This window comes from Ptychodera flava, chromosome 21 (genome assembly GCF_041260155.1).
Source record: "Ptychodera flava strain L36383 chromosome 21, AS_Pfla_20210202, whole genome shotgun sequence".
Lineage (NCBI taxonomy): Eukaryota > Metazoa > Hemichordata > Enteropneusta > Ptychoderidae > Ptychodera > Ptychodera flava.
Window position 1 is genome coordinate 34,597,028 of NC_091948.1, and position 18,596 is coordinate 34,615,623.

The following is an 18,596-nucleotide window of genomic DNA, read 5'->3' on the forward strand; positions in this document are numbered from 1 at the left end:
ACTTGATTAAGTTACTAGTGTTACTGTTTTTTAGGTAAGTCAAATGTCAGAGTTGTTGAAATCGTTGAAAACTTATGAAAAAGTAATAGGGATATTTCATCGTTTTGCCACCAAAATCTCAACAACCACTTGCTCAATGCCTCCGACATTTGACAACTTTGATTTTCCGCCCCTTTTATGTTCACTACAGGATAATGTTTACATCTTATATCTCGGAATCGTTTGCTCTACATAGTGACAGAAATTCATTGATAAACTGCCTTGAAACTAATTGCGTTTTCACGATCAAAGATCCCATGGTTATTCCCTGTTAATCCTTATGATTACGACTAAGCTACAATACATCTGAACTGACCTAATTCATTCTATTTCAAGGCTGTTTTAAGGACTAGTTTAGGGCAAATTTACTGGGACATGTACCAGTATAAGTCTCACCACTGTCCCTCCTTATAGGTGCAGGTACTTTGGTCTCACAAGTTTGCATCTGTTTCGATATTGTTGACCGTCATTCGCACTAATAGTATGGTTTATTGAAACAGGGCAGTATGCAATGGGTAGTCTCAATTGACGTCCATGATTGCATTCAGTTATTTTTCATTTGCATATGCTGATAGCCTACCTACGCGATTTGTCAACCCCTGCTTCAGTTTTCTTCAAAGAACGGTATATCTATTTATCTATTTATATTTATTTCCACTACAGATGCCACAAAATGACAGACGAGTACTGTACACTATATTCAGTCATATTTGAATTCATTGAATAGTTGACAAATAGCAGGTCCGATGTCATACAAAGACAATTGTTACCTGTAAAAAAATTGATCGGACATCGATGTTGTCTTTTCAGTGCCTTAAATTAATCATTCAAATTAATGAAACTGCCAACGCGCAGTGGTCACAGATACATACTTTACATATAATTAACATATTCACGGTCTGCTCAACACTATGCTAATCAATGATGTGTGTCACTTTCATGCGGCATTTGAGTCAATACAACGACTGGTATGTGTTACTTCTGTTCCGACGTTGTTGAATAGGCTGAGGGCATCGCGGCTTTCAAATATTCACATTGTGGTGAGCGGTGACGGCTTCACACGAAAGTCTGTTACAGTTCATGCTTTTTCAGCGATGGATTTCCAAAACAGTTGCAGTGGCGTAACACAGCCGGACAGCAGACGTATAAGAAATATCATATTTATTCTATTGGTGATGACGACTATCTCTGTTACTGCTGCAATAGATACTAATGTGACTCATAACACGCACAACGCGTCGACAACTACGTCCTTTCTAAACAATTTACTAAAGAAGTACGACAGGAGGATACGACCAAACTTTGACGGTGAGTATAACTTATCAACTAAACGTATAGAGAACGCACACTTAGGTAGAAATTAATCATATACTAGTTATGTGAATCTTTAAATCACCCTCTTTAGAAATCTGCAAGGATTGTAAGATTCGGGTATAGATTACAAGCATTTTTATCATCTAAAACGCAACAAGACCTGAATGCCTTTAGTTCAAAAGAAATATTTAAACACATGATTTGAGAAATAAAATGTCAGATGTGGTATGTGGATTTGATGGAAGTGGCACCATATCTTCGAGGTATTTTTTTAACTCTTTTTTTTGGGGGGGGGGGGATCTTATTGGCCGAAGTAATTATGATTCTTACACTCGATATTAGAACATATGCTTTTCTGAATTCAGTAGGCCCGCTGATCCGTAATATTTTACTTTGATGAACACTATAGTAACATTATGCACTGAGTGGGAATCTTTCGTCTTAAATTGCTTCTGTGCTTCATTATGTTCTTCTGTCGGCTAAATACAGCTTTTATATTTGACATTCTGGCATTATTCACGTCTATTCACAAGACTTACGACAGAGACATCGCGAAATCCTCGGAGCGATGCTCAGAATTATGATTTGTATTGCCGACGTATAACCAAATTCTGCTATTTTCTCAGTTTCCGTTTATTTGACAAAGAGTCGTTGAAAGCTTTATAAGATATTTAAAAAAAATATTAGCGTAATTTATGCTCTTTTTACATTATCACAATAGCGCAAGTTTCAAACTGATGGTTTCATCATCCGGACTGGTTCTTGTAAATGATTCCAAGTTTCTGCTGTTATTATTTTTTAATTTGGCAAAAATTATTTGATACAGTTTTTGGCAAATTCATAAACCAGACAGTTAGAAGAAGTCTTCATGTCTATGTATCTGAATATCAGCTTAGCAGAGAAATACGTTTTTCACCAGTAACATTTTGAGAATAATGATGAACGTCAATGAAAATTAAAGTAATCTTAAAATGCATTGCTTTTAGAAACGAATCCTTCCTTTGATGACATGGAGCAATAAATGCATAAATAATTAAATCATACAAACTTTCCAAAGATACAAATATATTATGCCTTGCTGCCATTTCTCTGCTTATATTTTGTCCTTGAATGAGAAAAGACCTCATAAATCACGTGAAGCCTCCGTTGTTACGTCGCCGCCTACCGTTTGTGCAAATTGAATTCATTCTCCAGCAAAATGCTGAATTTTATTTCAAGCAAAATAACGCTGTGCATCTCTTTGTTACAGTTTAACATATTTAAAATGTACACAGCGATTATTAAAGAGACAAATTCGTCGAGTTAATAGCCCGTAAATATCATTAAATAAATCAACCATGAAGTGTAATACTAATAAACTTGACCATGTACGAATTGAGATTCATATACTCTTGCTGTACCGCGCACCGAGATTTGCGATTCGCTCATTAGCATGTATTTCATCTTGATTCCACGCATAACGTTATCACTTTCTTTGCCAACTTTATCTGTTAGAAGACTTAAAGATATGTCCTGCCGACAAAGTTCTGATTGACACACAAATGGCAGAACATTTTGCCGAAACGACACTGACTTTTCCCTTGAATGCGGCATGTACATACATCGTGTCTTTGCAATATTTATCACTCCAATGGTTTCAAAATGTGATAATAATTTGGAATTTTCGCTCGTAGGTCCTCCGTTGTTTAACTGGCCTTCCAATACAGTGGGGCATGTCGTGAAAACACTTGCGCACCTTGATTGGCTGTCTCATGCTCAAATTACTTCCTGCCCTCCATTGAAAATTTGAATATTAAAAGCGCACCAGCGATATCTATAGGATACAACAACCTATATCTTTATGATCGTAACAAATAACTCTATCGCTGCAGAAAGCCTTTGAATGAAGCGCCGTGATTGGTCAATTGCGATTTGGTAGCTTCTATCAGTAATCAGTACTGGTGAATTTTAGAATATCGACAGCGATAACATTGATGGAGATTACAAATTATTCGGGTCTTCGTCCGAAGACCGCAAAAATATGTAAACAGCACTGAAAAAAGTAGCGTTTGCAGTGTAGTGGAGTAAGCTTATTATTACAAAACGCGAGTTCCTTCGACAAATTGATTTTTTGTAAAGAATGCAATTCTAATCAATGCTACGTAAAATGCTGAATGCATAATAGTCAGTTATGTTTTCGTCGACAGGTGTTGTAGTATTCAGCATCATTGAGCATCAATAGGTAAAATAGCATCAGCGGATGCAGCGCGAAGTCCAGTGATTTACCAATAGCATTATCTGTGACTTAACATCTGTATCTTGTCCTAATCCACAAAGGAGGGCGGATAATCTAGTTAATGAATAGTGATGGACAGAGTAAAATGTATGATAAGGCAATGTCAAATTTGTCAAATGTAGAATCTGTAAATCCTGTAAAATGCATCCACGTTAAAAGAAATACGATATATATTGTTGAAAACTATCGAAGTCATGGGACGGACAGTACAGCCGCTTCTTTAAAAATGGCGAACAAAATTGTCCATATTAAAGACTATGCCATGTATTCAAACATAAATTGATATGCAGGACAATCTGTTGTTAGATAACATAAGTGAGGACATCTGGATAAAAAATGTGCCTACATACAATATCGTGCAAACGAATTCGCTATATTTGTAAAGGAGAAAATATACTGGTGGAGAGCGTTCATATCAAACATTTTCCGCTCGAATTACGCCTTAGTTTTCGTGACCGAAAGTAATCTATGTGAGTGAATTGAAGGATAAGCGATGGGTAACATCCTTTTATGCACATTTGATATAAGGCTACTCATCTATGCAAGTGTATTTTACTTTTTACTGAAGCAAAATTGTATTTACTCATTTATTCAACGATTCATTAAACCAAGACGTTAACGCATTTCATGATGTATTCTTGTCGAGTTAACCATAGACAGTAGAGGGGGAAGACTGTCTATGAGTTAACAACTGATTGACAACCAGTGTATCTAAGCTTTGAAATGAGGGAAATGTAGAAATTATGTGACTTTAAACTATTTCATTTAAATATTTATCGGAGGTACGGGTGTTTTTAGACGGTTGAAAAGTTTCACATGTTAATGCCAATTCACAAGAAGGAACAGCATTTCTTATATTTAACGTTTTTATGCAATATCATCTTTCTATCGACGTACTCTTGGTTTAGAATATATAACACGCAAAGTAAAACTTTCTCAGGGAATTGAAATATGAATTTGAATTGAAATATGTTTAATACACTCTACGCTAAATATATCAAACATCTACTATTGATAACAATGATCACGTCACTTCAGTGCATGTCTATTAAAATGAATCATATTGGGATGAAGGACTCTGATGCTATTACTGAAATCGAACAGAATTCTGTGTATTATGATGTTGAACTCTAAAATTGATATCATAAAACAACAAACTCTCAATTAACTTATAAAGTCGTGTCTTGGTATTCAATTAAACTTTATAAATTTATACAGAGCAAGCGATACCCATACTATACTGTTCTTCTGTATCCCAAAAAGACTCTTTTTGATGGTTATAGGCCTACTGTTAGTAATATCGTTAAAGCAAAATATAAACTAAATAGACCGAAAACTTAAAGAAAAAGTGTTGAATTCTTGCTTGGAGTATCACGGAGTCTGGCCGCAAACACCATCTCACATCGTAAACAGATGTCATCAAAGATTGGCCTGACATGTGTGATATGCCGATAATTTTGACCGACATAGTGCATGATCAGTAGGCGTTATTGACAATGTTAACGGTACAAGTGCATATATATAGCTTCTTAGGTAATATTGCAAAAGAGTGATTCTAACGATGTGACTCGAATCGTTCATGACAGTAGATCATTCAAGGTATCTCTACTCATCTACTATCATCATTTTACTTTGTATATAACAGAAATGTTTATGTGGTTCTTGGAATCAACATATGTCATACGGTCTTGGAAATATTTAATTACTTTTTAAACTTGTGGGACAAGCTCACATAGGATTAAAAGCAGCGCGGTTATTGTTAGGTCAATTCAACTGTTATTGCATTGTATGCTGGGAGTCTGTGACCTCGGTCGAATCACTACATTGTCGGTTACTCAAAATTATTTTCAATTCTTGTAATGTAAGTCTTAGAATGAAGCGGTTTTCATGATAAATGTTAATATGCATGGAAATAAATTCAGAAATAAGGAACTTTTTAAGATGGGCCACACCAAAACTGATGAAACTACTTAAAAAAAATAAAGCAAGGCAAGTGATGTCAACATCACATAGATATCAGTGGCATATATTTATAGTAATATCCACATCTAAAATTTACATATTGAACGCGTGTTTACCATGGTGTCGTTTATCTAATAATTTAGTAGAGAGGTTTAGGTGGCACATGACACTCAACTAAATGTAGATGAATAATTAGATTCATGTTATATGTGGAATTGCTGATTCAGACAACATCAAACTTGATAAAAACATACATCAGGGAATTATTATACAAACTACGGTGCAACTGTTTCATTTTAGGAAACCCTTTTAGTCTCGGCTTATTTGATACAAGAGTACCAATATATACCCGGATCTTTCCAGTGATTTGCCATTATTTGTGTCAAATAATCCCAGAGGTAATGCCTGAAGAGGTTCAATACAAGCAAGCAAACCTTATCTGATTGTCATAATTCACTTACTAAAAAATACTTAAGATCTTAGCCGGCATCTGTACTCAGCATTAAAGCAGTAAAGTATGTCGTAAAATTTGATTTTCAAGCATTTAAGGTAACATGTCCTTCGAAATTGAAAGACTTAAACTTTTGTTCAAATTTCCACAATGAAACATTAAATTATGTGCTTTCAGACTCAAACCACAGGTCAACTTGCAAATTTTGTTACAAGAGGAGCAAATTACCTAACACATACTGGCAGTTGAAATACACTATTGTCGCCATCCCTATGTCAACTCTATGATAAAAAAATTAACTTTCGATTTTGCATACAAAGAAGACAGTGAAAAATTCAGTTACCCCAAAGAGCTTCAAAATGAGGTGGCACGTACACAAGTAGCAAAGTGAAAAAGTGTTGTATAAATTTGAATGGCCAAATATCTGTCATCGATGCGTATTACTAAAGCATAAGACCAATGTATCATACGTCCTCTTTACCCGATCTCCAAAGCGCTAAAAATGCTGTATGAATCTTACTTTAACATAGCAACCGTTCATAAGAGAAGATCGGTTGGCGAGGTGTACGCTACTCATATCATACTCTTCTTTGGATTTTTTTTTAATGCAATGCTCTTACACAGGTCTGTATACACCGTAATATCTAATATTAGCCACAAGATTTACTGGTAGGTCTATGCAGAAAAAAGGGCGCACTAAATGTGAGCATATGTTTTTTGTCGCAGTTTTGAGTTGATTCAGCCTGGGACAAGAGGAAAATCTGCCATGATCTATTGTGACCCGTCTTTGATGACGTGCCCTTGACATTTTGTTCGTTAAGTTAAAGCTAATTCATAGCTTTACAGAGAAATGTGTTATTTTAACTTTTGTAAGTTGTAAATCACTGAGATTATGCTTTCATCCTGATTCCAGTGATTTATGCAACAAACACTAACCTAAGTAATTTACAGCCATGCACCTTTTTCATACAGATATGCTTATTTAAACATATACATTTCACTGTCCTACAAATCAGCTAGGCGACTGATGCCGTATGTTGTGGGTTCGAATCCGATTGAAAACTATCCGTATTTTCTATCCTGGGTCGGTAACACTGCTGGTGGACAGAATTGTCCCCGAGGTTATCGTTCGCCCGGTTACAGCGATGAAATTCGTTTTCTTCGCTTCGATAAAGTGTGTGTGTGCGATGTATGATAGTGAGCATGCGTGCGTGAGTGTTTCACGAACTCTACAACGTGTTGAAAGGTCTCAGTCAGAAAAATGTAACAACTTAGCCGGTATTGAACCATTCTTTTTTGGGAGTGGAGATTTAGCCGACTGGTTCTGTCTCAGGCCTCTCAGCTAGGCGACTGATGCCGTATGTTGTGGGTTCGAATCCGATTGAAAACTATCCGTATATCCTTACCATCACATTGCCGGAAATGTCACCACTCCACAAGCTTCAACAAGACTTTCCATACAAATTGTTCTTCTTTTTGTAGAATTTCAGGCTTAGGGTTGCTATTCATAAAAAAATAACTGATGTGCGTTTGGGCAGTGGTAGTTGTTGTCTGATGAAAATCTCAAAATTACAATCTACTTTCCATTTTGATTTCGCCTGAATCTCAGGTGTGAAATGATTATCAATTCTTCCTGTTCAAAGCTTGGATTATGCATGATAATTCAGCTTACATACAAACGTCACCATGGCGCAATGGTAAAACAATACCTCTAAGTTTGTTACTACGTGGCTCATTTATTGTCTTTTGAACCATGCATGAAATAAATGCATAAAACAACACTAAACTTGTCGACTTACATGTTTCCTTACCATTAAATTGTACAGCTAGCAATCTATTATTTCATACACTATCTTACCCATAATTCAAGATGTATCAAATAAGAATATTTTCCTCAAAGTTAAATGATTTATTTTGTATCGTTTTGATTTTTGTGCCAGAGTTTCTTCACACTCAACCTTGAATGTAAATTTTCATGTTTATACAAATAGCCACTATGATTTCCCATCCATGATCACATACTATATATTTTGCATGCAGGTGTCCCTGTGAACATTACTGTTGATATGCTGATCACACGCATGGACAGTGTCAATGAAGTCAACCTGGTAGGTACATTAATAAACTTTTACAATTGGTTGTTTATCATCGAATTATATTGATTGAGCCAATCAAGTATATATTTCATTCTAAAGGTAATCATGTGATGTACACCTGTGCTCGGAAGTGGATTTGATGACTTGCAGAAATTTGTCAGTCGTCTCATGCAGATATTGTAGGGATAGTTAACGGTACAAATCACGCTTAAAGAGATCTGAGATCAGAGTTTTCTTATTCATCATAAAAATCGACAAATATTATCTCGGATTAACCACATAATCAAATGAAGACTCAACAAGAACAAGGGTAATTGAACACTCATTAAGAATCCACAAGAAAACCCATGGAGTAAGGAAGAATCAACGGCCAGGAGATATTGAGCTGTTGGTCCATATTAGCTGTATAGTGGATGATAATCTTTGTTTGCTAGCAATAAAGGTCAACGTAGACGTGCCTCTTGAGAATATTCAACAACACTCGGTACAAGAAAAGGGTTTCTATCTCCTCTTTGCATGTCCCTATTGGGCGAGAGCAACTTATCTTTTGAGAACATTGAACATTGAGAAAGGAAGCATAAATTACATCCGTAAAGGAAAAAAATAAATGTAATAATAGTATGAAGTCATAACATTGAGGTAATCAACAAGTAAAGACGTGTTCACATAGAGATATTGATTAAAATATATACTGTATCAACTAAGCCTGATCCACAATTTAGCAAGACAACATCAAAATTTCAGCAGTAATAATGTGATGTATATGTTTATCGTGCTGTACACTGAATAAAGAAAGCTTTGACTACATTCCTATGGTTAGTTATCGTTTGTAGGATTCTAGATTGGCGACTTAATGGATAAGAGGAAGCATAAGCAATGCGTCACTCACAGAAAGCCAAAGAAACTTCCGGATGTGTTGCGTCATTTATGAGACGAGTAAAAATCTGACAATTGTTATTCGCATAGATCGGTTGAAAAACGATTCGAAACGCAAAGGCATTCGTCGAAGAATAACGTTCTTGCTGAAGATTCTCTGACGTAGAAAAATAAGGAGCAACACTTCATATTTTGCACACATTCTTTTAATTATGAATATTACACAAACTTAAAGCAGTCATGCTGAAACAGTCATTTCGTAAATTTTTCTTTGATAAAATAAGTGACCAATAGCCGCACCAAGTTGATATGTCTCGATCAGAGTGATGAAAAGTGTCATCCCCGAGGCATCAGGTGTCACTTCTGCTGTCACTTCTGCTACACAAAGCTACACAACTCAACAATTGTATTTCTGTCTATGCTGCAGCAGCGTCCCACTTGTCATACAATACTTCGTTCAACCTCTTAAATTGAGTTAATTAAGCTCATAAATTTGCATCTTTGGTATTTTTCTCTCTTGATGTTTGTTGAGAATACACGACTTCGAAGCCGATACAGCTGTACGGCCCTGTTCTGATGTTTGAAATAAGATACGAAACTTGTCAACCATTGTAAATATAATTGATGAACCTAGACAGATAGAAAGACACTACACTACACACACACACACACACACACACACACACACACACACACACACACACATACATATATATATATATATATATATATATATATATATATATATATATATATATATATATATATTCAGAATTAGTCATACATACAGTTTAAATTCACTCGGACGGAAAAAAAGTACAGCAATTGTGTATAGTAACGCCATGCAAATGCAAAGAGTGGATCATTACGTGTCCTCTAAGATGGTGTCAGATGAATGATGAAGATAGGACACCAGCAGGATTAGTCTATAACAATTATCATGTAGCAAAGAATGAACATTATCAAAAACTCCATAAGTGTTCATCAGTTATTTACCAAGGCGACTGTTTCGGGGATTGCGTTGGCTCCCCAAGAAGTACTGATCAGGTACCACCACACCTTAAGTTATTCGGAGTCTGATGTTATGTCTGATGTCTTTAGGTGTTGTATTGGATTTTTCAAAAAGAAGAGGATATCTTGACATAGCTTTATGAAACTGTTGATGATTTTATGTTGTTCTCCTGTAGAGTATGTATGTAATATATATATATATATATATATATATATATAATATATATATATATATATACATATATATATATATATATATATATATATATATATATATATATATATATATATATAGCTGGTATCACAGATTCTATTCTTATCTCATAATAAAACGTTGATTGCAATAATGTACGTCCATCATTAAGCCGATAAAATATCAAACAACATGTGTGACTTACACTTCGTTTTCCTAAATTAGATTCTATTTTCGCAGATGTTGTGTTTAATCCAGTGAATAGGGCAGCGGAGTAAAACTGACGGTGTTCATTCAACAGCTGCGTTTTTGCGCTAGATGCACTAGTAGTAATTTTGTATAGTTTTGTGTTGATTCATTCTTGTACAACTGATAAAGGGAATTTTAGGTACAGACGTACCAAGGAGGAAAGTTTTTAATTTTCATATATTTTGTGCTAAAGTTAGAAAGCAGTATCTGACGAGCATTCACAATTAATGATGGGGATAAGTAAATGACATATTGACAAGCATCAACCTCAGCAGGAAACAGTCAATTACCATGATTGCAATAAATATTAATTGGATTAAAGAAAGATGATTCCCTTCCTTCAGTGCATTCAAAATTTATCAATCAACTCCTTTATCTTCAATGAATACCTTGACTCAGGCCGGGCTCCTCTTGCGATGAAAAATTACCTTATTTGTTGATCTTGAAGGCAAATTATTCATGTGGAAGGCAAGTGGAACATAAGAAAGATTGCAATGAGTAATTTATGAACCTTAAGGTAGTACGGGCCATGAAAATAAACGACTTATACTTTCACAAAAACTATCCGTAAGTCAACTTTAAACCATCCCGGTGAAAACGTTTAACAAGATTTGAAGTAATTTGGGAGAATATGATACAGCAGACATGTCGGTTCAATCAGCAAACTTACGCTCATGTACTTTCCTTTTTTGCAATTAACTTGTTTTCATGGGTAGGCCTAATTTGTAATATTGCAACAGTCAGCTGTAACGCACCTAACACTTTTGATAAATGCGAGCCATTAAAAATCTTATTCTCCAACTTAGTTCCGATCGTGTTGTTTCCTACTTCAAGAGTTTCAAAATCAGTCCCAACAAGGGGTAAACCAAAAAAGTATTGTAACAATTTTAGAGTCCGAATATCTGTCACCGAGGTGCATTCTTACTCAACTGTACAGAAATAAGCTTCATGGGGATGGCAAGTTTCACGCTGCTTATGATCAAAACTCATATAGCATGCATGCATACATACATACATACATACATACATACATACATACATCCACACACACACACACACACACACACACACACACACACACATACATACATCCATCCATCCATCCATCCATACATACATCAAAATGAATATGAACTGCTGTTGTCGAAAACATCAATGCTGATGCGGTCCAGAGTGTACAATATTCTCTTTTTTGCCATTCCAAAACCCACAGATCTAGATCATTACAATTCGTTTACAATCGAATCTTTAAAGCGTAATGAAATCGTTAGTTCGTTATACAATATCGGCTATACCTTCTGTGAGTGATCATGAATTGTACTTTAGCCAATTACGGAATATAAAGTTTGTAACTCCCTATATTGCAAGTGGTATTCTTTTGCACAAATACCTGGTGAGGATGTGGAATATCTGTTGGACAGGCTGAGGTTAGTTCTGATACAGGTTCTCCTTTTTGATTCTCTAATAGCAAAGAGAGGCACACGTACCTTGGGACAAAATCTCCAAGAAGTGAATGTAAATAATGGAGATAACATCACGAGTCTCTTATCCTTAGTGTAATATATATTATTGCCTGAATACATGGGTTTAGGTGCCCGAGAGCAGGTGAGAATTTGCCCGACGCCAGGAGGGCAAATTGTCTCCTGCTGCGAGGACACATAAACCCATGTATTCAGGCAATAATATTTTTATTACATGCCTCTTCACAATGCTATATAACATTTAGTTACATGCAGGGCATTTTCAAACAATTTTACCATTATCGACCAGCATCAAACAGATTTTAACGCAAGTCCAAATAGCAGTGCGCGCATGGTCATTTTACATCTGGCGTTAAACGTCTACTTTGACGTCGAAAACATCGAAAGGCTTCACTGGCCCTGGTAACCATGGAAACTGGTCAGTACATCGTTCACCGGCCCGCTAACATCCCGGATGTTCCTATTCAAATCAATGCACTGATTTGCAGTCACCTCGAGGCATGTAATAAACCGTGATATTGATTTCTCTTATGGTTCTCCAAATATTTGTGATAATTTGCTTTTTAAAGGATTTTGGAATAACGATCATAATACGACAGCAATGGGACGATACTCGCTTACAGCATGACGGTACCAAACAACATATTCCGCCAACCAGTGACATCAAAGACCTGATATGGCTGCCAGATCTGTACTTTACGAATGAAAAAATCGCTCACTTCCACGACCAAACTCAAGAAAACATAATGCTGAGAGTGACGCCGAATGGCAGGGTTCTATACAGTACAAGGTAAGTTATCTTCAGCCTTCACTAGTACGTTAATATGGAATATAGGTGGACATCTACAGTAATATTTACATTAGTTTTCCTCTACAGTACAAATGTGCTTCTGTTTGAATGCCGATAAGCAAGTCAATGTGTTGTACGCACTTTACGTTCTGATACTATTCATGTATAATTCCCATAAAACACAATTTTACGACCAAACACAAAATCTTGATAAAGTGACAAGATAGAGGACCTCTTCAGAACTGGAGTCAGGCGTGACATTTGCCGTGTCATACGTAGCGTTACGGCAGTGAGCTATCGTTTAAAGTCGAGTCATCTTGTTGTGACACCCGTTATGCCATTAGACAAACTGTTACTGAAAAGACAGTTCAATCCTTGACATTATTCGATCAACCATTTTTTTCACCCTAAAATCTGAGAATGAAACTAAGTCGAAATATGGGCACATTTCATGATCTCATTGGGACACTTGACCATTTACGTTTGAATTGGACCAAATTTCGATCATAAATTTGCTCTGTTAGGGACTGGACATAAATTACAGGGGGGCGGTGTTTTTCAAAACACCGCTGCGTCAAAAATAATGACCCTTCAAAAGTTCATGCACAAAAATTAGTGACCCTCCCCCTTATCCGTGCATGAAAATAAGTGACCCTCCCCTGTTACTCAATACCCCCCAAACAAACCCGCAATGCGTTCAAGACCTTCTGACTTGCTATACTTTTGAAGTCCCCTCCCAAAAGGAAGGCAAAATGCGGCCGATATAACGCTTTGTCCAAAAAATATCAAATCATATGTGTGTGATAATTCATGTAAATGTACTTTGCTTGAAGTGGCAGATAAAAGTGCATGCATTTACAAAAAATGTAATTTTTAGATTTCATCGATAATGTCGATTCACTATGCATGGCAGCCTATGATGAAACTATGAATATTTTTTCCCAATACAAAACTAGGTAAATCTGTGCATTTATGTACACCTAATTATTAGTATTAATGTTCATGACTAGACTACAGTGGTTTCAAGTCAATGGTTGTGCAAGAAATTTGTTTTTGGAATTTCACTGAAATGTCCATTCGCTATGCATGGCAGGCCTATGATGAAACTATGAATATTTTTTTCCAATACAAAACTAGGTAAATCTGTGCATTTATGTACACCTAATTATTAGTATTAATGTTCATGACTAGACTACAGTGGTTTCAAGTCTATGGTTGTGCAAGAAATTTGTTTTTGGAATTTCACTGAAATGTCCATTCACTATGCATTGCAGCCTATGATGAAACTATGAATATTTTTTCCCAATACAAAACTAGGTAAATCTGTGCATTTATGTACACCTAATTATTAGTATTAATGTTCATGACTAGACTACAGTGGTTTCAAGTCTATGGTTGTGCAAGAAATTTGTTTTTGGAATTTCACTGAAATGTCCATTCGCTATGCATGGCAGGCCTATGATGAAACTATGAATATTGTTTTTCCAATACAAAACTAGGTAAATCTGTGCATTTATGTACACCTAATTATTAGTATTAATGTTCATGACTAGACTACAGTGGTTTCAAGTCTATGGTTGTGCAAGAAATTTGTTTTTGGAATTTCACTGAAATGTCCATTCACTATGCATTGCAGCCTATGATGAAACTATGAATTCGGATAGTTTTCAATCGGATTCGAACCCACAACATACGGCATCAGTCGCCTAGCTGAGAGGCCACAGACAGAACCAGTCGGCTAAATCTCCACTCCCAATTAAAAGAGTGATATTATTTTTCCAATACAAAACTAGATAAATCTGTGCATTTATGTACACCTAATTATTAGTATTAATGTTCATGACTAGACTACAGTGGTTTCAAGTCTATGGTTGTGCAAGAAATTTGTTTTTGGAATTTCACTGAAATGTCCATTCACTATGCATTGGCAGCCTATGATGAAACTATGAATATTATTTTTTCCAATACAAACTAGATAAATCTGTGCATTTATGTACACCTAATTATTAGTATTAATGTTCATGACTAGACTACAGTGGTTTCAAGTCTATGGTTGTGCAAGAAATTTGTTTTTGGAATTTCACTGAAATGTCCATTCACTATGCATGGCAGCCTATGATGAAACTATGAATATTTTTTCCAATACAAAACTAGGTAAATCTGTGTATTTATGTACACCTAATTATTAGTATTAATGTTCATGACTAGACTACAGTGGTTTCAAGTCTATGGTTGTGCAAGAAATTTGATTTTGGAATTTCACTGAAATGTCCATTCACTATGCATTGCAGCCTATGATGAAACTATGAATATTATTTTTCCAATACAAAACTAGATAAATCTGTGCATTTATGTACACCTAATTATTAGTATTAATGTTCATGACTAGACTACAGCAGTTTCAAGTCTATGGTTGTGCAAGAAATTTGTTTTTGGAATTTCACTGAAATGTCCATTCACTATGCATTGCAGCCTATGATGAAACTATGAATATTTTTTTTTCAAATACAAAACTAGGTAAATCTGTTAATTTATGTATACCTAATTATTAGTATTAATGTTCATGACTAGACTACAGTGGTTTCAAGTCAATAGTTGTGCAAGAAATTTGTTTTTGGAATTTCACTGAAATGTCCATTCACTATGCATGGTAGCCTATGATGAAACTATGAATATTATTTTTCCAATACAAAACTAGGTAAATCTGTGCATTTATGTACACCTAATTATTAGTATTAATGTTCATGACTAGACTACAGTGGTTTCAAGTCAATGGTTGTGCAAGAAATTTGATTTTGGAATTTCACTGAAATGTCCATTCACTATGCATGGCAGCCTATGATGAAACTATGAATATTTTTTTTAAATACAAAACTAAGTAAATCTGTGCATTTATGTACACCTAATTATTAGTATTAATGTTCATGACTAGACTACAGTGGTTTCAAGTCAATGGTTGTGCAAGAAATTGTTTTTGGAATTTCACTGAAATGTCCTTTCACTATGCATGGCAGCCTATGATGAAACTATTAATATTTTTTTCCAATACAAAACTAGGTAAATCTGTGCATTTATGTACATCTAATTATTAGTATAAATGTTCATGACTAGACTACAGTGGTTTCAAGTCTATGGTTGTGCAAGAAATTTGATTTTGGAATTTCACTGAAATGTCCATTCATTACGCATGGCAACCTATGATGAAACTATGAATATTTTTTTAACAATACAAAACTAGTAAATCTGTGCATTTATGTACACCTAATTATTAGTATTAATGTTCATGATTAGACTAGAGTGGTTTCAAGTCCATGGTTGTGCAAGAAATTTGATTTTGGAATTTCACCGAAATGTTACACTATACATTGTAGGCTAAGAGGAAACTACAAATAACTCATAGGTTATCTGATCCTAAATTGTTATTCAAAAGTTGTTCGACCTGAAGCTTCCAGTTGTTATTGATGACATTTTGCACTATTCTGAATAGTTTGTATTCTGTCAATGTCCTCAAAAAATGAAAAATGTACATACAGCTTCATGAACATTTGACACCGACCTATACCCAATGTATTGTCAATGGGAGAATGATATCAAATAAGTGATCTCCCAAATTGTTATTTAAAGCGTCATTATAGGGGACAGGTTATATGTACAATAGAGGAGTTGGATAAGTAGAAATCATGACAACTGAAATCAATGTGGCTGCTTGGATCATCAATACATTACTTATTATACCCTTAAACTTGCGCCCGAAGGGCGCGCCGAAAATGGAAATGACAGAAAATGAAAGTGCCAGGAGGTATGTTTTCTTTTTTCAGTATTCCATATTCTTTAATACGTGCACATGCAATTTCAGCTTTGATGCATAAAAAAAGGTGACCCTCCCCCATAGGCTTGCACAAAATTTTATGACCCTTCAAAAATGCTTGCGCGAAAAATGGCGACCCCCCCCAAAAACACCGGCCCCCCCTGTAATTTGTGTCCAGTCCCTTAGCATTCTATTTCTGACTTAAGAATGACACGTTCAGCGCGGTATCTTTATCGGCCAACTTATTTTTAACCAATAAATGCAATAGAAATTACGAATGGGTAAAATGCTAAGGGATGGACCATTAGACCTTGGGAGGGGGGGTGGTCACAATGAAATTGTGAAAATTTTTTTTTACTATTGTAAATTTCTGAAATTTTTTTTTTCCAATTGAGATTAGCTGTGCAAATTTTTTTTTTCAGAGTAAATTTCAGATTTATAATTTTTTTTTAGTTCGTCGCTGTCTGAAGATAAAGAGGGCAAAGATGTGGTGCCAAGCACCACAAGCGGCCACGCAAGCGGTCACGGGGGGGGGGGGAGGTCAGGAGAGGGGTGTCCCCCTGCTGGTGTTGGAGCTTTTGAAGAATAGAGATTAAAATGGTGTTATTTGGTGGCACTTGGGGAGTATTTTTGCGGGGGGAGGTCAGGAGGGGGTGTCCCCTCCTGCCTTTGGAGCTTTTGAAAAATAGAGATTAAAATGGTGTTATTTGGTGGCACTTGGGGAGTATTTTTGCTGGGGGTGGTCAGGAGGGGGTGTCCCTCTCCTGCCTTTGGAGCTTTTGAAAAAAGAGATAAAAATGGTGTTATTTGGTGGCACTTGGGGAGTATTTTTGCGGGGGGAGGTCAGGAGGGGGTGTCCCCCTCCTGCTTTTGGAGCTTTTGAAAAATAGAGATAAAAATGGTGTTATTTGGTGGCACTTTGGAGCATTTTTTTTCGGATTACACATCTTCCTCTGAAACATGGTCTTCTTGCTCCTCAGTAGCTTCCTATAGTTTTGAAAATTGACTATTTTGGTTTCCTGGCTTCCCTTTCTACTGCGTGGTGAAATGCCTACATTCACCCCACCAAACATCATGCATATCTCATGATTTACAATTGATTTTGACAAGCTGAGAAGCTAAAATAAGCTAAATAATATAGTTAAATTTGCATATTGTGTTTTTAGAGCAATTGTTGCCCTTTTTTGATCAAAACATCTATTTCTCAGTAGCAGCATGCCCAAATTGATTGGATGTGTATAGATGTGTTGAAATTTCAATATTTGTCTTTTTAGGGCAATTTATGCCATTCATGGTCAAAAAATCTGTATTCTCTGAAAGGGCTTGTCCAATTTCTTTGAAATTTGCTACACAAAAACGATTATTCATGCAGATTTATTCAGTATTTGCTATCGAGAAACTTTCAAAGTTCAACCCTTTTGTGTGTTTTTGTGTTGGGATTTGTTGGATAGATGGCATTCTACGTAGTGTATTGTTGAATGTTAAAAAATGTGTTGCTGTTGTTTTTTGAGGCTGTTTTTTGAGAAAAAAGAATTGAAAATGCCTTTTTAAAAGCAAAATAATACATAATGACTTGATATGTTGTTTTATCATTATTGACGTGTTTCTACTTGTTCACCCATTCTTGCATTCATCATTGCAATAAAATGCTGTGAAAAAAATGAAACTGATGTGGCCTGCATCTGTTTACCTTGATCTTAAAAGGCAAATACAACTTTGTGTCTTGACAACCATATCATAGTTTCAATGTTTTACCTACTGTACCTGCTTGGTTTGTACGCAGGAAACAAGTAGAAAACAGGCTCTATAATTTCATAATTTTCAAGTGATCAGAATACAAAAGTCCTGAAAAGATAAGATAATCACAACTTCCAGTATAAGGGATACAGTCACTCTAAATGTATAAATTAAAATTAAAATGTGCTTGGAGGCAGAAATTTGCTTTTTGTCGGTAAAATCTAAAAAATTCAAAATTTTAAAGACTTTGCAGATTTTTTTTTACGCCTTTGTCTTCTTATTTATTTTTTTTTATTTTGCAAATTAGTTTGAAG

General features: G+C 35.5%; 1 protein-coding gene across 2 annotated transcripts in view; it reads left to right on the top strand.

The window, feature by feature from the left end:
- Positions 1–980: 980 nt before the first annotated feature.
- The window catches only part of LOC139122098 (protein dcd1A-like), a 53,646-nt gene continuing 36,030 nt past the window's right edge, over positions 981–18,596 (top strand). Inside the window, exons 1-3 of one of the 2 annotated variants that reach the window (XM_070687486.1) lie at positions 981–1,347; positions 8,082–8,149; positions 12,517–12,737. In XM_070687486.1, the coding sequence (XP_070543587.1) occupies positions 1,134–1,347; positions 8,082–8,149; positions 12,517–12,737 (503 nt within the window). In that variant the 5' untranslated portion in view covers positions 981–1,133. The remainder of the gene's footprint in view (positions 1,348–8,081; positions 8,150–12,516; positions 12,738–18,596) is intronic. The other variant, XM_070687485.1, reaches the window with a different exon arrangement.